The sequence below is a fragment of the Phyllobates terribilis genome, unplaced genomic scaffold (assembly GCF_046119375.1).
Source record: "Phyllobates terribilis strain yellow unplaced genomic scaffold, ASM4611937v1 Scaffold_12__6_contigs__length_324123572, whole genome shotgun sequence".
Taxonomy (NCBI): domain Eukaryota; kingdom Metazoa; phylum Chordata; class Amphibia; order Anura; family Dendrobatidae; genus Phyllobates; species Phyllobates terribilis.
Window position 1 is genome coordinate 281130506 of NW_027362772.1, and position 26353 is coordinate 281156858.

General features: G+C 44.4%; 1 protein-coding gene across 2 annotated transcripts in view; it reads left to right on the forward strand.

Moving 5' to 3' along the window:
* Positions 1-26353, forward strand: part of BACE1 (beta-secretase 1) — a 40072-nt gene that overhangs the window by 11795 nt on the left and 1924 nt on the right. Inside the window, exons 2-9 of one of the 2 annotated variants that reach the window (XM_073657089.1) lie at positions 7046-7134; positions 15530-15746; positions 16260-16397; positions 17322-17456; positions 20606-20707; positions 23772-23921; positions 24672-24843; positions 25800-25949. In XM_073657089.1, the coding sequence (XP_073513190.1) occupies positions 7046-7134; positions 15530-15746; positions 16260-16397; positions 17322-17456; positions 20606-20707; positions 23772-23921; positions 24672-24843; positions 25800-25888 (1092 nt within the window). In that variant the 3' untranslated portion in view covers positions 25889-25949. Of the gene's footprint in view, positions 1-7045; positions 7135-15529; positions 15747-16259; positions 16398-17321; positions 17457-20605; positions 20708-23771; positions 23922-24671; positions 24844-25799; positions 25950-26353 lie in introns of those variants that run through there. The other variant, XM_073657088.1, reaches the window with a different exon arrangement.

Consider the following 26353-nt stretch of genomic DNA (forward strand, 5'->3'; position numbering starts at 1 on the left):
GTAGGACTTCAGAGGACAGTGGGACTTCAGCGGACAGTAGGACTTCAGCGGACAGTGGGACTTCAGCAGACAGTAGGACTTCAGCAGAAAGTGGGACTTCAGCGGACAGTGGGACTTCAGCGGACAGTGGGACTTCAGCAGACAGTAGGACTTCAGCAGACAGTGGGACTTCAGCAGACAGTAGGACTTCAGCGGACAGTGGGACTTCAGCAGACAGTGGGACTTCAGCAGACAGTGGGACTTCAGCAGACAGTGGGACTTCAGCAGACAGTGGGACTTCAGCGGACAGTGGGACTTCAGCAGACAGTGGGACTTCAGCAGACAGTAGGACTTCAGCAGACAGTAGGACTTCAGCAGACAGTGGGACTTCAGCAGACAGTGGGACTTCAGCAGACAGTGGGACTTCAGCAGACAGTAGGACTTCACCAGACAGTAGGACTTCAGCGGACAGTAGGACTTCAGCGGACAGTGGGACTTCAGCGGACAGTGGGACTTCAGCGGACAGTGGGACTTCAGCGGACAGTGGGACTTCAGCGGACAGTAGGACTTCAGCAGACAGTGGGACTTCAGCAGACAGTAGGACTTCAGCGGACAGTGGGACTTCAGCAGACAGTGGGACTTCAGCAGACAGTAGGACTTCAGCGGACAGTGGGACTTCAGCAGACAGTAGGACTTCAGCAGACAGTGGGACTTCAGCAGACAGTGGGACTTCAGCGGACAGTGGGACTTCAGCAGACAGTGGGACTTCAGCAGACAGTGGGACTTCAGCGGACAGTAGGACTGCAGCAGACAGTGGGACTTCAGCAGACAGTAGGACTTCAGCGGACAGTGGGACTTCAGCAGACAGTGGGACTTCAGCAGACAGTAGGACTTCAGCGGACAGTGGGACTTCAGCAGACAGTAGGACTTCAGCAGACAGTGGGACTTCAGCGGACAGTGGGACTTCAGCAGACAGTGGGACTTCAGCAGACAGTAGGACTTCACCAGACAGTGGGACTTCAGCAGACAGTAGGACTTCAGCGGACAGTGGGACTTCAGCGGACAGTGGGACTTCAGCGGACAGTGGGACTTCACCAGACAGTGGGACTTCAGCAGACAGTGGGACTTCACCAGTCAGTGGGACTTCAGCAGACAGTGGGACTTCAGCGGACAGTGGGACTTCAGCGGACAGTGGGACTTCAGCAGGCACTAGGACTTCAGCGGACAGTGGGACTTCAGCAGGCACTAGGACTTCAGCGGACAGTGGGACTTCAGCAGACAGTGGGACTTCACCAGTCAGTGGGACTTCAGCAGACAGTGGGACTTCAGCAGACAGTGGGACTTCAGCGGACAGTGGGACTTCAGCGGACAGTAGGACTTCAGCAGACAGTGGGACTTCAGCAGACAGTAGGACTTCAGCGGACAGTGGGACTTCACCAGACAGTGGGACTTCAGCAGACAGTAGGACTTCAGCGGACAGTGGGACTTCAGCAGACAGTAGGACTTCAGCAGACAGTAGGACTTCAGCAGACAGTGGGACTTCAGCGGACAGTGGGACTTCAGCAGACAGTGGGACTTCAGCAGACAGTGGGACTTCAGCAGACAGTGGGACTTCAGCGGACAGTAGGACTTCAGCAGACAGTAGGACTTCAGCGGACAGTGGGACTTCAGCAGACAGTGGGACTTCAGCAGACAGTAGGACTTCAGCGGACAGTGGGACTTCAGCAGACAGTAGGACTTCAGCAGACAGTGGGACTTCACCAGACAGTGGGACTTCACCAGACAGTGGGACTTCAGCAGACAGTGGGACTTCACCAGTCAGTGGGACTTCAGCAGACAGTGGGACTTCAGCGGACAGTGGGACTTCAGCGGACAGTGGGACTTCAGCAGGCACTAGGACTTCAGCGGACAGTGGGACTTCAGCAGGCACTAGGACTTCAGCGGACAGTGGGACTTCAGCAGACAGTGGGACTTCAGCAGACAGTGGGACTTCAGCGGACAGTGGGACTTCAGCGGACAGTGGGACTTCAGCGGACAGTAGGACTTCAGCAGACAGTGGGACTTCAGCAGACAGTAGGACTTCAGTGGACAGTGGGACTTCAGCAGACAGTGGGACTTCAGCAGACAGTAGGACTTCAGCGGACAGTGGGACTTCAGCAGACAGTAGGACTTCAGCAGACAGTGGAACTTCAGCAGACAGTGGGACTTCAGCGGACAGTGGGACTTCAGCAGACAGTGGGACTTCAGCGGACAGTGGGACTTCAGCGGACAGTAGGACTTCAGCAGACAGTGGGACTTCAGCAGACAGTAGGACTTCAGCGGACAGTGGGACTTCAGCAGACAGTGGGACTTCAGCAGACAGTAGGACTTCAGCGGACAGTGGGACTTCAGCAGACAGTGGGACTTCAGCAGACAGTGGGACTTCAGCGGACAGTGGGACTTCAGCAGACAGTGGGACTTCAGCAGACAGTGGGACTTCAGCAGACAGTAGGACTTCACCAGACAGTGGGACTTCAGCAGACAGTAGGACTTCAGCGGACAGTGGGACTTCAGCGGACAGTGGGACTTCAGCGGACAGTGGGACTTCAGCAGACAGTGGGACTTCAGCAGACAGTGGGACTTCAGCAGACAGTGGGACTTCACCAGTCAGTGGGACTTCAGCAGACAGTGGGACTTCAGCGGACAGTGGGACTTCAGCGGACAGTGGGACTTCAGCAGGCACTAGGACTTCAGCGGACAGTGGGACTTCAGCAGGCACTAGGACTTCAGCGGACAGTGGGACTTCAGCAGACAGTGGGACTTCACCAGTCAGTGGGACTTCAGCAGACAGTGGGACTTCAGCGGACAGTGGGACTTCAGCAGGCACTAGGACTTCAGCGGACAGTGGGACTTCAGCAGGCACTAGGACTTCAGCGGACAGTGGGACTTCAGCAGACAGTGGGACTTCTTTGAGTTTTAGGTTCCTTCTTATTAAACCTAAATTGCATAAAGTCCGGTTAATTTCTGCCCAAAATAATTGTAATCTTGGGCAGTGTCAAAATATATACGATAGATTCGCTATATACAGGTGCTTCTCACTAAATTAGAATATCATCAAAAAGTTAATTTATTTCAGTTCTTCAATACAAAAAGTGAAACTCGTATATTATATAGAGTCATTACAGACAGAGTGATCTATTCCAAGTGTTTATTTCTGTTAATGTTGATGATTATGGCTTACAGCCAATGAAAACACAAGTCATTATCTCAGTAAATTAGAATACTTTATAACAACTGCTTGAAAAATGTTTTTAAAATCCTAATTGTTGTCCTACTGAAATGTATGTTCAGTAAATGCCCTCAATACTTGGTCGGGCTCCTTTTGCATCAGTTACTGCATCAATGCGGCAATGTGGCATGGAGGCGATCAGCCTGTGGCACTGCTGAGGTGTTATGGAAGCACAGGTGGCTTTGATAGCAGCCTTCAGCTCGTCTGCATTGTTGGGTCTGGTGTCTCTCATCTTCCTCTTGACAATACCCCATAGATTCTCTATAATAGATTCTCTATGGGGTTAAGGTCAGGCGAGTTTGCAGCCAATCAAGCACAGTGATACTGTTGTGTAAACCAGGTATTGGTACTTTTGGCCGTGTGGACAGGGGCCAAGTCCTGCTGGAGAATGACATTTCCATCTCCAAAAAGCTTGTCGGCAGAGGGGAGCATGAAGTGCTCTAAAATGTCCTGGTAGACGGCTGTGCTGACTCTGGTCTTGATAAAACACAGTGGACCTACACCAGCAGATGACATGGCTCCCCAAACCATCACTGATTGTGGAAACTGTAATGCACGTGCCCGGACTGACTGGCGTGTGCGTGTATATGTAGTGATTCCACTGGACCGTACCGGAGAGTGAATGCCTGGAGGGGCGTAACTAAGTATCCACCCGATCCAACCAAGGTTGCACGACTGCATACGACGCCAGTGCACCAAGGAGGAACCGAGCAGAGGGACCAGGTGCTACTCCAGGTCAGACCCCGGACACGGCTGTTGACCCACACCGAGGAATACAGGAACAGGCAGGTTAGGCTGGCACACAGATGGGTGGATGCTGGCAAGCACGACTGGTATGCAAACAGGGAGGTACTGACAGGTACGGCCGGTATGCAGGCAGGTGGATGCTGGTAAGCACAACTGGTATGCAGGCAGGGAGGTACTGGCAGGTACGACAGGTTGGGGCACAGAGTGGATAGGTCCCAGTACAGACTGGGACTCAGGAACAGAACCGCAGATGCGGTGGACAAACACAGCAGAGTGAGGCCGCCCGGAGCGGCGAGCAAGAGCAGAGCGAGACGAGACCGCCTGGAGCGGTGAGCGAGAGTAGAGCAGGATGAGGCTGCCTGGAGCGGTGAGCAAGAGTGGAGCAGGACGAGGCCGCCTGGAGCGGTGAGCAAGAGTGGAGCAGGACGAGACTGCCGGAGCAGTGAGCAAAGGGTCAGAGCAGAGCGAGACTGCCGGAGCAGTGAGCAAAGGGTCAGAGCAGAGCGAGATTGCCAGAGCAGTGAGCAAAGGGTCAGAGCAGAGCGAGACTGCCGGAGCAGTGAGCAAAGGGTCAGAGCAGAGCGAGACTGCCGGAGCAGTGAGCAAAGGGTCAGAGCAGAGCGAGACTGCCGGAGCAGTGAGCAAAGGGTCAGAGCAGAGCGAGACCGCCTGGAGCGGTGAGCAAAGGCAGAGCGAGACCGTCTGGAACGGTGAGCAAAGGCAGAGCAGGCAAGAACCGCTGGAGCGGTGAGCAAGGCAGAGCAGGCAAGAACCGCCAGAGCGGTGAGCAAGGCAGAACAGGCAAGAACCGCCGGAGCGGTGAACAAGGCAGAGAAGGCAGAAACCGCCGGAGCGGTGAGCAAGGCAGGGCAGAGGGGACAGGGCTCTGTTCACACGGAACAGACAGGAAGGGAAAGGCAGAACCAGATACCCACAGGGTACTTGCAGTGAAGTAGCGAGTGGACCACAAACTCACAAACGGAAGTACAGTGACAACGAGCAGGAGTTAGGTACGAGTTCAGACTCTGCAGAAAAAGGGAAGATATGGGCGTAGAGAGAAACAGGAAACAGGCTGGAAGATGGTTAGGGCAGGGACAGACACTGGGAAAAGACACAGACAACAGATCTAGGTATGCGGCCCCTAGAAGGCGGAAGGAACAGGCTAAGAGAGTGTTCACACGGGCCTGGAAATACAGCCTCCAGGAAAGGCAGAAAGACAGCTGGCTAGAGTACACAGACAGGACACAGTTCAGACACGGGAACTGATACCGCAAGGCAGGAAACATAGACAGGACCTGGCACATCAGTGACTAGAAGCCAACTGACAGAACAAGATGCTCAGGCATGGATACCAAGGAGGAGCTGGTTTAAATACCAGGTGACAGACAGCAATAGGCTGAGGACGCATTAGGGGTGTGTCTGCAGCAGCTACAAGAAACAGGAAGTTCGGCGGGCGTCGCCCTAAGCAGCCAGAGCAGAGCAAAGCAGACAGTATGGAAAGAAGCCAGAGTGGCAGTCTGGACTGGAAATCAAGTGCGCGCTCTTGCACAGTGGGAGATGGACCACTATGCAAGGACGCCGCCAGGTATGTTACAGAAACTTCACACTAGACCTCAAGCAGCTTGGATTGTGGCCTCTCCACTCTTCCTCCAGACTCTGGGACCTTGTGGAGTGTGTCAATGACTGCCTTCTGGACATCTGTCAAGTCAGCAATCTTCCCCATGATTGTGGAGCCTACTGAAACAGACTAAGGGACCGTTTTAAATGCTTAGGAAGCCTTTGCAGGTGTTTTTTGTTACTGTAATTATTTTAATTTACTGAGATAATGACTTTTGTGTTTTCATTGGCTGTAAGCCATAATCATCAACATTAACAGAAATAAACACTTGAAATAGATCACTTTGTGTGTAATGACTCTATATAATATGAGTTTCACTTTTTGTATTGAAGAACTGAAATAAATTAACTTTTTAATGATATTCTAATTTAGTGAGATGCACCTGTAGATACCACATCTCGTCAGAAAGACCCAGTTGATGTAGGAGTTGAGGGGTCCTGTACCTCTGAGACAGTATTTTGAGGGAGTTCTTCTGGAGGAGCGTACATCTAGAGAAGCCATTTGAATTGGAAAGAATATTCTTGACTTCAGAATCGTTAAAGTCAATACTTAGTTCCTTTTCCCAGAAGGTCAGATAGATCGGTTTATAAGCCATTGTGGTGGAGGTTAAGTGGTGGTTATATATTTCAGAGATCATCTTGGGGAAGGAGAAGGAGATTTTTGAGAGTAGGTCAAGTCAGGACCAGTTTCCCAAGATTGGGAATTTTAGTTTCAATTGTTTAAGAATGTGAATAACGTGGATTTGTTGCAGGAAGTTAGTAGGGTGATTCTTGGCTTTTCTTTGGCTATGAGTTTGCTATGGGGACTAATTAAGAATTGGGAAATGGTGTATATGGGCAGATAGGACCACAGCTCGTATATATCCACATAGTTGGCGTCAAGAAGATATGCTAAGGTGCAAATGGGCGCTAAGGCTGATGGAGTATTTGAAGGGGATAGGGCCTTAATTAAAGCCCTTTTAATATATTTTTTTATTTTTTAAAACATCTTTTTTTTATTTTTTACCTTACTTTTTAGTCCCCTTAGGGGACTTTAACCTACGATCGTTTGGTCCCTTATATCACAGTATTGCAGTATACAGTATAAATCACGGTCTCCTATGAAGCTCAGCCTCTAGCTGTCGGTGAGCGCATGCAGCGGTGATCACGCTATTTAAATGCCGCTGTGAGTGATTGTCAGCGGCATTTAAATAGTTAAATAGCAGCGATCGCATCTAGCACCAATCACTGCTGTTATGGGCAAATGCCGGCTTAGTATTACAGCCAGCATCTGACATGTAAGCAGCGGGCACAGCACCTGAGCCCGCTCCATACATATGCACCCCGCCTGTGATGTACATCTATGGCAGAGTGCACAAAGGGGTATATAGGTGATTTTAAGAATTGATTTCTAGGTTTTGGGATGTTCATCGTTGCTTGTTTTTTTCTTCCCAGCTCAACATTCTGGTTGACACCGGCAGCAGTAATTTTGCGGTGGGCGCAGCCCCCCATCCCTTCCTGAAAAGATACTATCACCGACAGAGGTAAGTGAGATGTGACTACATAAGGGTTAATCAACATCTTTGAAAGTGATAACTTTCTGATCGGTGGGGGGATATGACCACCGGGACCCTCACTGATCCCAAGCTGTGAAATACCCCATAAAAACGCACACATTCCTACTCCATGAGACAGCTCAGATATTTCCTGTAGCCCCACGAAAATATTTGAAAGAGCAAAAATGAAAAATCAAGCTATGGAATCTGAGAGCAGTATGATGTAGGGACAGAGACCCTGATTCCAGCGATGTGCCACATACTGGGCTGCTTGGTGTAGTTTTGATAAAATCCCTGTTTTCTCTGTTGCAGATGTATCAGTGGTCAGAATGCTGAGCTCTGTATAACTCCGCCCACACTCCTGATTGGCAGCTTCCTGTTCATACTATGAGCAAGCTGCCAATCAGTGGTCGGGGCGGGGTTACACAGATTATCTGGACTTCCTTGCACCGGACACCTAGTCCTGCAGTGATAATCTCTTGCTGATAAAACACTGATTGTATCAAAACTACAGCAAGCTGCTCAGCAAGTGACACATCTCTGGAATCAGGCTCTCTCCCCCTACATTATACTGCTCTCAGATTACATGCTGACACATTCCCTTTAAGGGGTTAAGTAGAATAGAAGAACTTATAGATCCATTAAAAAGGGAAAAAATAAATGTAATTAGCTCTTTATTGCCTTCCATATTATTTTAATAGATCTCCAGTGCCTACAATGATTTACACAACAGCTCATAAAGGTGTAAAAAGATGGGCGCCGTCTGCTGAACTGAGCAGGTGCCCAGTCCCCCCTGTGACCTGTAACATGGTTTCTACAGGGACTGCGGGAATAGGCCGTTCTGGTGCTCGTTAGTGGTAATGAGTCAGTCGGGTTAGGAGATTATTGCTATAGTTACATATTGACCTGATTTACCTGTAAGTCTTGCCTAAATATATAACGATATTGTCATTGTAAGCCTGATTATTTTTTTTCCTATGTCTTTTGATAATAATTAAGTATAATACTATAAGAAACCTATGAGAAATGGAAAAATAAAGAGTGATACAGATCCTATACTATGTGCATCAGTGGAAAGTGTAAGGAGACCATATAGAGCTTATACTTCTGTACCAGAGTACACACAGCATAACCTTTAAGGGGTAGCCCAAAGCACAAATTAATATTCACCCTAAATGCCTACCCATATAATGCCATAATCTAATCTTTTTTTCTAATATATTTTAATTAAAAAGTCCCTATCCTTCCCTCACTACACTATCTGACTGCTTTATTATTTTTTTTTTTACTTCTTCCTCTTTGATAACGCTTTGCTTAGATACCTAAATGAAGCGTCTTCATGGGGTAGAGGCTGTGGTCACTGCCACAGTCTGTGCCTCCTTCCCGAAACAAAACAGCATCACTGACCCCTATTTCAGGAGCTGGGCTAGTTCCTGTTCTCCTGAGCATTCGCAGCTTATGAATTCCTAAATATATTCAGCACAGTGACAGTGCGCTCTCTCACCTGTTCTCTTCAGAAGTATGGAGCCGACAAGAGAATGCACTTTCAGGGTGCGTAGTAAGAATACTCTGTGTGCAGAGACCAGCGTGGGTGAAGTGTTGGTCTCTGCATGCCGGGTATTATTTGTACAACGTGCACTGACAGTGGCCTCTCTGGCCAACTCTTCACTTTTGATCAGAGCAGGCGAGAGAGCGCACTGTCACTGTGCACTGAGAAGAACAACATCCTACTGAACACACGTAAGAATTGACAGCCAATGCTTCCTCATTAGAGCAGGGACTAGCTCAGCCGATGAAACAAGCGTTACTGATGATGCTTTAATTCAAGGAGGGGACCCCCTGGTGACGCTTATTTTGGGCAGCCCAACATGCACTTAGATTCTCAAACAAATTGTCATAAAAAAGGAAGTAGTAAAAAAAGTCAAAAAAAGCAGTTAAATAGTTTATTTTTTAATTAAAGTATTTTAAAAAAAAAGATTAGGTTATGGCATTAAATAGATAGGAATTTAGGATGAAAATTAATTGTGTTTCGGACAACCCCTTTAAAGGGTTATTTCTTGTCTTCATAAATATGCTCAGGGCTTACAAGCTCTTTTCTATTGAGCTTGTGAGCACTGTTTTGAAGCTGGGATTGCTGGAATGTGCTGTTACCTCCCAGTTTCAGCGCAGTACTTACAAGCTAGACAGCAGCGGTGGTCGGTCTCCTAGGCAACGAGCTGTAAAAAGTGTTAATATCTCAAGAACGGCTGCAAATTTTAATAAGCAGTAAATTGCAAAAGTGCTTTTTTTTAACAAGCTCTATCCATCTATGAAGATGGGAATAACCTTTTCATACAATGGTCTATTATTGGCATCGCTCCTTTATAAGCAGAAGGGAATTGATTTTTGAGCCGGACCGCAGTGCGGTCACTATCTCCCCCGCTGTTGACTTGTGAAGCTCTAAGCCCCAATTTACGGAGCCCTGTAGTATGTCTCGGGCACAGAAGATAAAGGCTATTGTATGGCGGCTTTGTCTGCTCACAGATTCCTTCTGGGAATCATTCTGATCGCTGATTTATTATAGAATTGTCATATATTCTATAAATTCTAGGTTCATCATTGCAACATTGGAGGTAAATTGGGAAAGGAAAGAGTGTAAAGACTTTTCTCTATTAAAAGGATTAAATTTTAATAATTAAAGGGGCTGTCTGGAATCAAACAAAATATGGGAAAAGGCAAGAAATGGTGCAAAATAACATAACAAGCATTACATACCTGTTGATCCAACTCTGCCTCTTTATTGGGCTCTAAGACACATCACCGCTGCGACCAATCACTTGCCTCAAATTATGTTGATGTAGACAGCATGACCAGTAATTGTCTGCAGCGGTCATGTGTTATAGATGGGGTGTCAGCGCTGCAGCCCTGTAAACAAAGACCGGCATGGAGACCAGATTAATTTTCTAAATGGAGCCGGTGAGACTTTTTCTCCTGCAACATCTGCAGTTCAACTCTGCTTTGAAGATGGTTCAGGAGAAGAGAGTTAAGGGTTATAGTCCCTATCGTCAGAATGAGCTCACTGATGGATACACTAGTTAACTCATTCTGCAGTCTACTATGTACTCTGATGCAAAGAGGATGTACAGAGGGTACGGAAAGTATTCAGATCCCTTTACATTTTTCACTTTTTGCTTCATTGCAGCCATTTGGTAAATTCTAAAAAGTTCATTTTTTCCTCATTAAAGTACACTCTGCACCCCATCTTGACTGAAAAAAAACAGAAATGTAGAATTTTTTGCAAATTTATTAAAAAAGAAAAACTGAAATATCACATGGTCATAATTATTCAGACCCTTTGCTCAGTATTGAGTAGAAGCCCCCTTTTGAGCTAGTACAGCCATGAGTCTTCTTGGGAATGATGCAACAAGTTTGTCACACCTGGATTTGGGGATCCTCTACCATTCTTCCTTGCAGATCCTCTCCAGTTCCGTCAGGTTGGATGGTGAACGTTGGTGGACAGCCATTTTCAGGTCTCTCCAGAGATGCTCAATTGGGTTTAGGTCAGGGCTCTGGCTGGGCCCCTAAAAATTTAAAGGGGTCTGAATACTTTCCGTACCCACTGTAGAAGACAACTGCTTCAACATTTTTAAGGTTGCGATGCTTTTTAGCCAAAATATATGCATTTAAAGAGTAACAAAACTTTCTTTTTTTATTTATTGTTCTAAAACTTTCCAAATCACTTTATTAGAAGATTTGCTATAAAAAAATGGTTTCCAAACCTTGGGTTTTCCCTAGTCTATTTCCCAGCCCTCAGCTGTACTGATATCAGAACGTACTCATGTGGAGTACAGCTGATGGCAGTGATGGGTCAGCTCAGCACCTGTGTCATTAACTCTGGGGAGAAGCTGCTGCAGGAGATTGTTCTGAAGAGCACAACACTCAGAGGAGGATACCTGTGCTGGCAAATCACTGCCATCAGCTGTACTCCACATGATATCAATGCAGCTGAAGGCAAAAAACAGACATTCTTACCGTCTCTTATCAGATTATCAAGCCTTGGCTAAATCTCCTCTGTACATGGCTTCTTTTGGTGAGATTAATATTTTTTGTTAGCCGAGGTCAGAGCTCAGTCTGAAAGCAGGATATTAGGGATTAACCTGATGCTCACTGCTCATGTGAGATCCCAGTGCCGGAGTGATATTACCAGCGGAGAGCTGGCACAGGCACTGGTGAAATAAAAATGACACCAAGAAATGTTGTGCTTGCACGGTTTATCCGAGTATGTAATTCATTCTTCTTGGTCTATGTGCACAGACAGCTTTTTTTATCTGCAGTCAAAACCTGCTCTCTAGGCATTATTTTTTTCAGCATTTTTGCAGCTTTTTTTACATTTTTTTTAGTAAGTATTACATGTGTGTTTTGTCCACAGTTCATGTTTAATAAAAATTAGTTTGCTGCATTATTTTGCACTTTCTCATTGCTTTCTGTGGGTTAAAAAACTCTGCTAAAACACTGAAAAAAATTGACATGCTGCAGATTGCAAAAAAACGCTGCAGATTGCAAAAAAACACTGCAGTGCTAAAATTTGGTCAGGAAAAAGCAAGTGCATGAGATTTCTGAAATCTGACAGCTTTAGCTGGTATTATAAAATGCAGCTTATTTGCATAAAAAAATGCTGCAGAAACACTGCGTGTGAACATAGCCTTACACTAAAGAAAAGTAATGAGTCTTGCAACAAAATGCAACATTGTAGCACAAAAACATGACACAATGTATCAGTGTAGCTTTTTCTAGGGGTCACCACTGGAGAGACACAGATTGGCAGAGGTTTTGAAGTTTTTATCTGCAGAAAAAAAACGCAGCAAAAACGCAACGTGTGAACATAGCCTAAGCAGGAGCAAATAGTTTCATAGGGGTAAAGGAAGAGCAGAAAAGTGTCAAGAAGTAGAAGCTGAATATTAGTTAAAGAACTTCCAAGTTGGATGATTCTAATCGGTAGTGGAGTAAAAGCTACCTGCGTGGGACAGATGTATCAGTAAGGAGGTTGGGTCTTCATCAGACCGATGGATCAGTTAAAGGGGTTGTCCGGCTTTAGGCTACAAGTTTGCAGTCACTCTATGTAATTGCAGACTTGTGAGGATTCTCGGGTGCCAATACCAGGAACAGCAGGCATGTGACTGCAAGTATGTGATTTTCATGCATGTTGTCACATACCGACTAGACGTGAGCAGCCTTGCTCAATGAAAGTGTATTGAGTGAGGCTAGTCTAGTCGGAATGTGGCCGGGACTATGCAAATCGCATACTTACATTCATATGGCCGCTAACGCCCAGCGCCGGCACCAGAGAATCCTCACAGCGAGCAATACCCGCAACGTGAGGATCCACAAGTCTGCAGACAAATAGAGTGACTGCAAACTTGTAGCCGAAAGCTGGACAACCCCTTTAACTAAAATACCACAGAGACTGTGCTGTTACAGTTTATTTGAAGCGACGGTGCCGCTTCCATTTACTTATGTTACTAGATCAGAGATTAAATAAGGTCCCAAAAAGAAAGGCTACGCCAGTTTTTAACCATTTGCAGACTGTGCATAGCGTCAGAGTCATTGACCCACGTATATAAAGCCGCTAACACCAGGTTTCGGCATAAACTAAACCAGAAAAATTAGCAATTTATGCAAAAAATGCACAAATTGTGCAAAATTTTTGATGTTTGTTAAAAGTTGAAAAAATGGAGCTGGAACAACGGGAAAGTGCATAGGCAAGAACTTTGGGTGATGCTTGACCCCGTTTATTTTTTATGGCTTAGCTGCTCCCAAACCCTCGGAGCCATCATTAGAAATTTCCATGATTTCTGGCGCAATGCATGATAAGAAAAGCGATTGATTCAGGTTCAGGTGGACTGAGCCCGTTTTGTTGCAGGTGTTTAAAGCGGATCTATAACCAGAATTCATAATACAAACTGCATACAACAATACACAGCTCTCTCAGACCTGATGAGGCCGGTGTACTTACTTTGAAAATCCACATGAGAAAAGAAAGCTGTATAATCCCAGGATTAAAAGAAGCATTTTATGAGCCTAGCTAAATAACGAGAGACTCTAATGGCCTGATTCATCAATGCTTTTACGCCAAAAAAGGGGCGAAAAAGCTTTAACAGGTTGCTAAATTTTGGTGCAACTCAGACTTGCTTGAAAATGTTGTGACTTTTGCCGTTTGCACATTAGATTCTCAAAGTTCTGTCAAAATGAGTTGGGCTGGGGTGAGATGGGGGCACGACGTCAAAGATTGTTTAATTCACAATGAGCTGTGGCATTCCCTACTCCAGAAATCTCACTCCAGTACCTGACTGCACCTCTTCATGAATCAGGAGCGTCTGACTCCAGCATTCCCCCTCATCAAGACCGGCTATTTTTGAATCAGGGCTTAAGTGTAATCATCGTCTGATCACCCACCCAGCCTGAACAGCAGCTGCAGCTTGTACTGAGCAATGTGAGATCTCAGCAGGGAGGAGGGACACTGAGGAGCTGTCAGTCATGCTTGGTGGATGCAAATTCAGCAGCAGGGGCGGAGGGAGCTGTTAATAAAGCTAAATGGGAGGAGATTCAGCAACAGCAGTGAGGAGGTAAATCAGACTAGGCAGGCAGAGATTCAACAGTTGAGAGGAGGGATACTGAGGATCTGTCAGTCAGCCTAGGTGGGTGGGTATTCAGCAGAAACAGGGATGAAGAACACTGAGGATTTGTCAAACAGACTACATTGGTGGATATTCAGCAGCAGCAGGGAGGAGGGACACCGAGGAGCTGTCAATCAGGCTAGGTGGGCAGAGATTCAGTAGGGGCAGGAAGGAGAGACACTGAGGAGCTGTCAAACAGACTACATGGTGAATATTAAGCAGCAGCAGGTAGGAGTGACACTGAGAATCTGTTAATCAGGCTAAGTGGACAGAGACTCAGAAGCAGGAGAAGAGGGAGCTGTCAATCAGGTTAGGTGGGTGGAGATTCGGCAACAGCAGGGAGGAGGGACACTGAGGAGCTGTAACTCAGTCTAGACAGACAGAAATTCAGCAGCAAGGAGGAGGGACTCTGAGGATCTTTCAGTCTGGCTACCTGGGTGATTCAGAAGCAGCAGGGAGGAGGGACACTTAGGAGCTATCAATCAGGCTCGGTGGGCATAAACTGGGATCAAACTTTCAAAAAGGATTATGCTGCTGTTCTGATATGGTCACAGAGAGAAAAGTACATCAGCCTCATCAGGTCTAAGATATCTATTCAATAACGTATGCAGTTTACATTGTGGGATTTGGTGACAGAATTGCTTTAAGAGACAGAGAATATTGTCCCAGACGTGGAGAGTAATATAAGGAACACCTAATGTCGCACTAGATGGGTACAGGTTGTTTTTTTTGTGTATTTTCTGATTGTCAGGCACTTAAAAGAGTTAAAATATGCGGGTGCTGATATGAGACAGATGGCGTGCCAAGTAGTTATGGAAACCATAGCAAACAGCAGCTGGAGCGCTTGTCGCTGTCCGTACTGGCGCTGGGCATAGGAAACAACTAATCATTTATCATATGTGGCACCAAATTAATTAATATGTAGCAATTGTGTAAATAAATGTCGTTGCAGCATGAGGATGGGGCCGATATTCATAGGTGTTACATTAAAAAATTACATTCATTTGGGGATATATACTTAGATACAACTGTAGAAGGTGGGAGCCGGTGCAGAATTTGGACTTAATTCATATTGATATGTCACAGTTCACCTCCTCCCCCTCTCTGCACAGTGACCTCTGCACAGACCACACAGGGCATGCCTAGACAACTCTCCCAACAGAAATCAGCCAGTCAGTCTATTCCTGTCTATAACCTTTGTAATGTAAATCTCTAAATACCTGTCTGCAGGAAACAGAATTAAAACAACTAAAAACAGATAAATATTCCACTAGCTAAATTTAAAGGTCCTTCCCTTCTTCATAGATGAATAGTGCTTGTAAAAATAAGAATTTTTGCAATTTACTGCTTATTAAAATTTGAAGCCGTTCTTGAGATATTAACACTTTTCTTTTGTTTACGGCTCGTTGCCTAGGAGACCGATCACCTGATTTCTTGTCTACCTGTGGTGGTCGGTCTCCAAGGCAATGAGCTGTAAACAATAAAAGTGTTAATATCTCAAGAACGGCTGAAAATTTTAAGAAGCAGCAAATTGCAAAAGTGCTCGTATTTACAAGCTCTATCCGACAGTATCCATCAATGAAGATGGGAATTAACCCTTTAATAATTTTAAAAAATATACATAAATTATACGTTTTTATTAAAATTGGATCAGTGATTAAATGTTTGCATTGAGTCGTACAAAGCTTCTGTCTGTATCATTTATTGACCTCTCGATTTTGTGTTTGCAGGTCTAGGACGTACCGGGATGTCCGAAGAGGAGTGTATGTTCCATACACTCAGGGAAAATGGGAGGGAGAATTGGGTACAGATTTGGTTACAATCCCACGCGGCCCAAACGTCACCGTCACAGCAAACATTGCAGCCATAACTGACTCAGATAAGTTCTTCATCAATGGCTCCAACTGGGAGGGAATTTTGGGACTCGCATATGCCGAGATTGCACGGGTGAGTTACACAAAATGCGCGTATAAAAAAAAAACAAAACTCTACTTTTCACAAAGTTTTAAAAACTCCATATATTCACTTTATTTGTCTCTCTCATGGTAATGATGGCAGAGGGATTAAAGTTTGTTTTACTTTGCAAAGTGTTAAAAAAAAAAAATTCACCCACTTGACCCCCTGCTGTTCCTCTTCACTGCTGCCCATATCCTCTGCCAGTCCTTTCTCATCTTCTTCTGGCGGGTAATGTTGCATAAACCCTGCAGCTAATCACTGATTGGCTGCAGCAGTGACATTCCGCTTGAGCTGGAATAGAGAATTTGGAAGAGGACATCGTGGTGGTGCGAAGGAGTGGTTAATGTCCCGTAGGCGAGTATCTTTTTTATTTTAAGGCAACCATGGACCTTAAAATGTCGATTTATTGCAGATTTGCTGCAAAATCTGAAACGTTTTGCAGCACCTGAATTTACCCATACAGGATAAAGTATTTCTGAAATTAACATCCATGTTTTCTTCCAGCCGGACGACACACTGGAACCATTCTTTGACTCTCTTGTAAAGCAAACACGGGTCCCCAATGTCTTCTCCCTGCAGTTGTGTGGGACAGGATACCCAATCAAGGAGGGGAACACGTCGGCCTCGGTGGGTGGAAGTATGGTGAGTGCGGAGATAATATTCCCACTGGTTTCCAGTGACGTGCGTTGAGCCTTGTGTTGTGGTCAGAAACTAAAAACAGATAAGTATGATTTAAAGGGTGATTCCCATCATCATGGATAGAGCTTCTAAAAATAAGAACTTTTGCAATTTGCAACTGTTCTTAAGATATTAACACTTTTCTTTTGTTTACGGCTCGTTGCCTAGGAGACCGACCACCGCTGCTATCTAGCTTATAAACATTGCGCTGAAGCTGGCTGGGATTAGGAGGTAACAACTCACTCCAGATCATCCCAGTCAGTTTCAAAACCGTGCTTACAAGCTTAACAGAAAAGAGCTTGTAAACTTTGCGCATGATCTGCTGTCTAGCAATTTTAATTAAAAAGTATTAAATATTTTTTTTTAATTATTAAAGGGTTACTTCCCATCTTCATCGATGGATATTGTCGGATAGAGCTTGTAAATACAAGCACTTTTGCAATTTACTGCTGGTTAAAATTTTTAGCCGTTCTTGAGATATTAACACTTTTCTTTTGTTTACAGCTGGTTGCCTTGGAGACCGACCTCCACAAGTAGACAACAGATCATGTGGTCGCTCTCCAAGGCAACGAGCCATAAACAAAAGAAAACTGTTAATATCTCAAGAACGTCTGAAAATTTTAACAAGTAGTAAATTGCAAAAGTGCTCGTATTTACAAGCTATGTCTGATAGTATCCATCGATGAAGATGGGAAATAACCCTTTAACTATTAAAAGATTATATACGTGATACTTTTTTCATTTAAATTTGATCAATAGTTAAATGTGTTCATTGAGTCGTACAAAGCTTCTGTGTATATTATTATTGGACTCGCAATTTGTTTTTTTTTCAGGTCTAGGAGTGGGAGTTGCATGTAATATACTTATTTTTCTCTTTTTTTTTTCTAGGTCATTGGCGGGATTGACCCATCGCTGTATGTAGGTAATATATGGTACACACCTATAAGGAAGGAGTGGTACTACGAGGTCATCATTGTAAAGATCGAGATCAATGGACAGGATCTGATGATGGACTGTAAAGAGGTGAGCGTCATGGGGGTCATGCTACTAATGGCCAGAGTTGAGCACAATAATTCAGTCTGGTCCAGCGGCCACGTCGGGAGTCCGTGGCTGTCGAAACAACTTTGAGCCTCGTCCTCCCTGCCACCTCTTCTGATTAGTAGATCCGGCACAACATCACGCGTGAGACAAGTCATACTGAAGGGCTTATTAGTCAGAAGTGGCGGGTAGAAGGAAGTCTGCAGAGCTCTGGTCCGGTGGCCACGGACTACTGACAAGGAGCAGAGTTAGCCGAATCTTTTAGCTCAACTCAACTCAATATAATCTTAAAGGGGTATTCCCATCTCCAAGATCCTATCCCAACATGTACTAGGTGTAATTCATAATAAAATTAGAAAATACCTCCAATTAGAAATATAGTATAGTTCTTCTGATAAGGCATGTAGCTTACCTCATGTGCAGGGCATTGTAGTAGCTTAGGTACTCATATGGTGGTAACCATGGATACCTAAGCTACTACAATGCCCTGTACATGGGGAAAGTGAAATAGCTTATCAGAAGAACTATAGTACATCTTTAATTGGATTCATTGTAATTTTCCAGTCAAATAACTATTAGAGTACAATTGAAAGGTTTTTGTACAAACTGCCTATGATAAGGCTAAGTTCCCACGTTGCGGAACTGAAGCATATTTTTTACGCTTCTCCCTGGCGGGAAAATTGCATGCGGATTTTACATGCGGTTTTCCCGCCAGGTAGAAGCGTTTGTGAGGCGTCTTTGCATGCATTTCCACATGCGGGTTATCAAGCGCTTTTCCAAGCGATTTTAGCATCACTTGGAAAAGTGCTTGACAACTTGTTCACACTATATAAATCCATGCAACCGGCATATATAGTGTGACCAAGTAATAGTTAAAAAAAAAGAATCAGAATGGTAAAAAATAAAAAAATAAAGTTTATACTCACTTTCCGATGCATTCTCTGCCCCGTCCGGAGTCTTGAGCGGCTCACGCTGTTGTGTGCAGGACCTGCGGTGAAGTCATTGAGTCATGTGATGGGTCACATGACTCAATGACGTGGCAGGTCCTTCAGACAACAGCGCGACGGAGGGAAAACATCAGAAGATAAGTATAAACTTTATTTTATTCTTTTTTTTTTACAGGTTCTTTGGTACCCAGGTCTGGATGAGAGTCTCCTCTCATCCAGACTTGGGTACCATTCGCACATTAATTTTGCGTTTCCGCATGCGGAATCAATGAACATGCTGCGGATTTTTGACCGCAGCATATACGCTGCGGAAAAATCTGCAGCATGGGCATTGACATTGCGGAATGCCATTGGGGACCATGGGGTGCGGATATACATGCGTTTTACAAGCGTTTACGGTGCGGAAATTCCGCAGCGTATACGCTTGTAATACGCAACGTGGGCACACAGCCTAACAGTATATTTTTTAAAAAATAAAGAACTCAAACTGCACTCAAAATGCATGTTCCAAATTATTATGCACAGCAGAGTTTTCAACCTTTTCATTTTAATAAAGAACAAAAAAATGGTCATTTTTGAAATTCTAAGCATTAGCAGGTTATTACAAACTGAAATCAAACAGTTTTCAACTCAAAACTTTATTCTAGGTCATGTTACATTTGCACATAGGACTGCTTGTTCGAAAGAAGCTTCTGAACTCTCTCGTCCATTGAATTTGTCAGGTTTTGGATGGTTTCTGCTTCAATTGTTTTGCATGAGGACAGAATACCCTCCCAGAGCTGTTGCTTAGATGTGAACTGCCTCCCGCCATCATAGACACTCCTTTTGATGATGCTCCAGAGGTTCTGAATGGGGTTGAGGTCAGGGGAGCATGGGTGCCACACCATAAGTTTGTCCCCTTTTATGCCCATAGCAGCCAGAGATGCAGATGTGTTATGTGCAGCATGAGACGGTGCATTATCATGCATGAAAATGATCTTGCTGCGGAATGCACGGTTCTTCTTCTTGAACCATGGAAGGAAGTGCTGTTTGAGAAACTCAACATACATTATGGAGATCATCTTTACCCCTTCAGGGATCCTAAAAGGCCCGACAATCTCTCTCCCCATGATTCCAGCCCAAAACATTACTCCACCTCCTCCTTGTTAGCGCCATAGCCATGTTTGCGTGGGGTGTCCATCATCCAGCCATCCTCCACTCCATCCATCTGGACCATCGAGATCATTTCATGCATGATAATGCCCCGTCTCATGCTGCACATAACACATCTGCATCTTTGGCTGCTATGGGCATAAAAGGGGACAAACTTATGGTGTGGCCCCCATGCTCCCCTGACCTCAACCCCATTGAGAACCTCTGGAGCATCATCAAAAGGAGTGTCTATGATGGCGGGAGGCAGTTCACATCTAAGCAACAGCTCCGGGAGGGTATTCTGTCCTCATGCAAAACAATTGAAGCAGAAACCATCCAAAACCTGACAAATTCAATGGACGAGAGAGTTCAGAAGCTCCTTTCAAACAAGGGGTCCTATGTGCAAATGTAACATCACCTAGAATAAAGTTTTGAGTTGAAAACTGTTTGATTTCAGCTTGTAATAACCTGCTAATGCTTATAATTTCAAAAATGACCATTTTTTTGTTCTTTATTAAAATGAAAAGGTTGAAAACTCTGCTGTGCATAATAATTTGGAACATGCATTTTGAGTGCAGTTTGAGTATTTTATTTTTTTAAAAATATACTGTTATCATAGGCAGTTTGTACAAAAACCTTTCAATTGTACTCTAATAGTTATTTGACTGGAAAATTACAATGACTGCAATTCATATAGGTAATTTGGGAAAATCTGAGAAAATATTATTTGAATAATAATTTGGAACACAGTGTATATTTTATTGTGGTTAAAACATTAAATATAACTTCTTTATTCATTTCTATTACAACTGTTTTTATTACAGGAGTCCAGTGGGCGGTCACTGATTAGGACCGCCCACTGGACTCCTCACCATAGATTAAGCAAAGATTTCAATGAATAAAACAGAAGTTCTACTGAAGCTTTTTCCACCAAGATATATATCAATCTACTCAGCTCCTCTTGCTCTATAAAGAGATAGAAGCGCATCTACAATGTAGCAGGATCGAAAAATGTTTTTCCAGGAAAGATCTGATTGCGCATTTTTATATTCTCAGTACAACTATGATAAGAGCATCGTCGACAGTGGAACCACAAACCTTCGCCTGCCAAAGAGAGTGTTTGATGAAGCTGTAAAAGCCATTAAAGCTGCTTCCTCGGTGAGTGAGGGACAAAAAGAAGTCGCCCGTTTGCACAGCTGCAACTTTGTTACAATTGTATCCTGGTCTCTGCAATTTTAATACATCAGAAGATCCAATTCTTTTCATTTCTAGAGGGTTTGTTACAATGTATTCAATGGGTTGAACAAAAAATTTAAAGTTTCTCCCCTATCCACAAGGGATTCACTGTTGGATCCCCCCCTACGTATCACGACCCAGGAGTGGTGGCCGTGTGTGCTCACTACTGCTTCATCCATTGTGGAAGTAATGGAGACAGCCGAGTGCCGCAGTAGAGAATGAGGGATAACTCTGCCATACCTGGATTATTAGGATTATTTTGAGGATAGGGTTTGGGCGATACTGGTTTTCATTGATGAGATCCATGTAGGTTATGGATTTCAACGTACAGGTAGAGATGGCGGAGACCCTGGTGCATCGACCCCATTAGTATTCCATGTCCGCTGTATGAACCGTCTCCTATCTCTCGTCATCCCTGGTTAGTATGCCGAATATAACCCCATACATGCATCACTCCGTATTGAGGACGTCACACTGGGCTTACAAATAAGAAGAGGCGCCGAGGATTCCAGCAGTTCTAGTCCGGCGGCCACTGATTACTGAGCTGGCCCCTGGAACAGGATCGTGAGAATTTATTCATTCATGTCTGCTTACAAGAAGTGCAATATGGGTGAAAAAGTATGTAAATGATCTCTCCTCTAGAAGGAAGAGGACTATAATGGCTTAACTACATTGGTGTGAAAAAGTGTTTGCCCCCTTCCTGATTTCTTATTCTTTTACAGGTTTGTCACTTAAATGTTGCAGATCACAAAACAAATTTAAATATTAGACAAAGGTAACACAAGTAAACACAAAATGCAGTTTTAAAATGAAGGTCTTTATTATTAAGGGAAAAAGAAATCCAAACCTACAGGGCCCTGTGTGAAAAAGTGATTGCCCCCATCCCTCTTAAAACATAAATTAACTGCGGTTTATCAGATCTTTGGGAAGCTGAGTTCACTTTCCCTAGCCACACACAGGCCTGATTACTGCCACACCTGTTCTCAATAAAGAAATCCCTTAAATAGGACCTGCCTGACAAAGATCTTCAAAAGCTAGACATCATGCTGCGATCCAAAGAAGCTCAGGAACAAATGAGAAACAAAGTAATTGAGATCTATCAGTCTGGGAAAGGTTATAAAGCCAATTCTAAAGCTTTGGGACTCCAGCAAACCACAGTAAAGAGCCATTATCCACAAATGGTGAAAACATGGAACAGTGGTGAACCTTCCCAGGAGTGGCCGGCCGACCAAAATTACCCCAAGAGCGCAGCAACGACTCATCCAAGAGGTCACAAAAGACTCCACAACAACATACAAAGAACTGCAGGCCTCACTTGCCTCAGTTAAGGTCAGTGTTCATGACTCCACCATAAGAAAGAGACTGGGCAAAAATGGCATGCATGCCAGAGTTCCAAGATGAAAATCACTGCTGAGCAAAAAGAACAAAGTCTTGTCTCAGTGTTACCAGAAAACATCTTGATGATCGCCAAGATTTTTGGGAGAATACTCTGTGGACTGATGAAACAAAAGTTGAACCAGGTGTATGTCCTATTACATCTGGCGTAAAAGTAACACAGCATTTCAGAAAAGGAACATCATACCAACAGTAAAATATGGTGGTGATAGTGTGATGGTGCGGGGTTATTTTGCTGCTCCAGGACCTGGAAGACTTGCTGTGGTAAATGGAACCATGAATTCTGCTGTCTGCCAAAAAATCCTGAAGGAGAATGTCCGGCCATCTGTTCATGACCTCAAGCTGAAACACTTGGGTTATGCCGCAGGACAATGATCCAAAACACACCAGCAAGTCCACCTCTGAATGGCTTAAGAAAAACAAAATTAAGACTTTGGAGTGGCCTAGTCAAAGTCCTTACCTTAATCCGATTGAGATGCTGCGGCGTGACCTTAGAAAGGCGGTTCATGCTCGGAAACTCTCCAATGTGGTTGAATTACAACAATTTTGCAAAGATGAGTGGCCAAAATTCCTCCAGAGCATTGTAAAAGACTCATTGCCAGTTATCACAAACGCTTGATTGCAGTTGTTGCTGCCAAGGGCCCAACCAGTTATTAGATTTAGGGGGCAATCTCTTTTTCACACAGGGCCCTGTAGGTTTGGATTTCTTTTTCCCTTAATAATAAAGACCTTCATTTAAAAACGGCATTTTTTCTTTACTTGTGTTATCTTTGTCTAATATTTACATTTGTTTTGTGATTTGAAACATTTAAGGGTGACAAGCATGCAAAAGAATAAGAAATCAGGAAGGGGGCAAATACTTTTTCACACCACTGTAGATGCCTATCTGCAAACAGCCTTTTCAGGGTTCTTGTTGGCCGGATGGGTTCCCTTTGGTGCAGCTCTTGGGGTGACTATTGGTTCTCATAGGAGAACTCCAGATGGGGTATGGCAACTTAATAGCGTTGAGCAAAAAGTGGCCACATAGGAAGTCCGCTGCTGCTGGAGCAGACATCTGTGAACCTCCTCCTACCCGCATTATCCCTGGCACCACTTCTGATTAGTGTGCCGCTGCAACGTAATGATATCATGGCTGCCTGCTAATCAGAAGAAGCACCACTCTCGCCTGGCGGCCACGTATTGCCGGTGCATGTGAAGGACCCAGATCTTTTTGGTTATTATTGGCAATACTACATCTGAATGAAAAGTGTGCACTTTGGATTTAAAAGGGTTTTCTGGGATTTTATTATTAATAACCTGCTCCCAAGGATAGATCATCAATATTAGATTAGAGGGGGTCTGACACCCCCCACCAATTAAGTGAATGGGAGGGGGGGGGGGTTAGTACCATTCACAGCCACTAAACAATGTACGTTACTGCGCCACTTCTGGTGCACCGCGTCCCCTTCAATCAGCTGATTGTGGTGGTGGTGGAAGTCATCTGATATTGATGGCCTCTCCAAGGATGGGTCATCAATGCTAAAAGTTCCAGAGAATCCCTAAAGGCATATGATTTATTAATCTATATCCCCCTTATTCTCTTCTGTCGCAGACAGAGAAGTTCCCTGATGGCTTCTGGTTGGGAGAACAGCTGGTGTGCTGGCAGGAAGGTACAACGCCGTGGAATATCTTCCCTGTAATCTCCCTGTATCTGATGGGTGAAGCTACCAACGAGTCTTTTCGCATCACCATTTTGCCGCAGGTTAGTATCCTATGAAGGACTGTCCAAAGGAAGAGTCACCTAGGACCGAAGTAAGAGATAAAGAGACAAAATTCTGTCTGCTTGCAGCTACCAGTATTGCATTTCTACACTAAACTCAATGCTAAAACACTATGCAGTAAGCTCCTAAACTGTACAAAAAACCCTCGTCGCAGCCAAAATTGTATCATTTAAACTGAACCTGTCACCTAGGCAGAAATGTCCAGTCTTTGGATTATTTTATTTGCGCTACTCCCCTGAGTATGCTGCTTTTGTTTTTTTTTTTAAATCCGCCATACAGATCCAGAGATACGGGGCTTTTTGTCGTGTTTAGGATCCTCGGGGGCGTGTCTTTCGGCTGCAAAGTACCTTGGGTAAAGACCATAAAAATTAGAACTAAATAAAAAAAGATCATATCTCTGGAACCGTATGGAGGATTTGAAAAAAACAAAAACTGGAATACTCAGGGGAGCAACGGGAATAAAATGTAAACCGAAACCGGCCACTTTTGACCTCGCCACAGAATGTTTGGAAAAAAAAAAAGAATGGAAAAAGAATTACTAAAGAGCAGTGATATCACTACATTCCCGATAAAAGATAGTGGAACTGAGAAAAAAAATATATGAACTCGCTAGATACGGCACGGCGGAAATGTTAGTTCCATTTTCAGTAGCATTCATGTTTCAGACATTTGATGGATGCATTCGATTTTAAGAAACCTATGTGATACATCAGTTTTTCTTCTCTCCGCAGCAATACCTGCGCCCCGTGGAGGATATCGCTACGTCTCAGGATGACTGCTATAAGTTTGCGGTATCCCAGTCTTCCACTGGCACAGTGATGGGAGCCGTCATCATGGAGGGCTTTTATGTTGTTTTTGATCGAGCACGTAAGCGCATAGGATTCGCAGTCAGCACGTGTCACGGTGAGACATCATTCACAATTGTACACTGTAGTTATAGATACTTTATAGACACCCACTTCTCTCTCATCCTTTGATGTTGGTGAAGTTTGCTACTTTTCCAGAAACAGCACCACTCTTGATCATAGGCTGTGTCTGGTATTGCAGCTGAGACCCATTTACGTGAACAACCCTTAAAAGGAATGTGTAATCAAAAAAATGACATTGTTTAAATCATGTTTTTGTGTTATATGTACTTTAAAGAAAAAATGGCAATTTATTTTTTCAATATCACAATCTTCATTTAAAAAAAAAAGTAATCCTGAAATTTTCACAATGGCCACTATGGCTATTTTATACTTCTCTTCCCCAAAGGATAGGAAGTATATTTCAGCAGGCTCATCATCAGCAGAGGTAGGATGACAATGACCGATAACACCTCTATATAAAGCCGATAACACAGGATCCACCAATCACAATAGGTGACGTTACAGCTCACCTCCTCCCCCTCCTGTACAATGACAGATATCTACTTTATATAGAGGTGTTATCAGTCATTGTACAGGAGGAGAAGGAGGTGAGCTGTGACATCACCTATTGTGAATGGTGGATCCTGTATTATCTACTGTATATAGAGGTGTTAACACAGGATACACCATTCACAATAGATGTCACAGCTCACCTCCCCCTCCTCCTCCTGTACAATGACTGATAACACCTCTATATAAAGCCGATAACACAGGATCCACCATTCACAATAGGTGATGTCACAGCTCACCTCCTCCTCCTGTACAATGACTGATAACACCTCTATATACAGTAGATAACACAGGATCCACCATTCACAATAGGTTATATCTGTCACGGGTGTGTCGCCACGAAGATCGTCACGATTACACAGCCTGACTTCTCGCAGCTGACTTTTTGGTGCTTTGTGTTTTCGGCAGTGAGGGAGTTAATTCTCTCTCTCTCTGTGCTAGACGAGGTCCAGCCTCGCCCAGCTGCAATCAATGCTGCTGTAGTGAGTCTCCTTCAAATGCCTGCTGGTCTGTTTGGGAAGTGTCGGTGAAAGCATTTCATACAGACTTACAGAGCGGATCGTGGTACTTGGAGTTTCTGAGATAAGTGTATTTGGAGTGTTTTTTCCCTTCCTCGCTTTATCATTTATCTCCTTTCCCGTTGGTGTTCCCTCTGTTGTAGTTGTGTAGTTTTTGTATGCAAGGTGGTTTTGGTTTTTCCCTTGTACTGTCTCGTTCGTCTAAGTACTGTGTGTGGGCATATTATTACTTGTCCTCTTTTGTTGTGATCGGGGTCCTTCTCAGGACTAGATTACTTAGGTGCAGGGATCCTCAGGAGGTAGGGGTTACGCTGGCGGCCTGGACCTCTGTACCTTTAACAGTACCTCCAGGTTGAGGGATTAGTCAGGGCCCCAGCTTAGGCCCCCTACCTCCAGTATACAGAGACAGCGTGACAATATCACAGCTCACCTCCTCCTCCTGTTCAATGACTGATAACCTCTATATACAGTAGATAA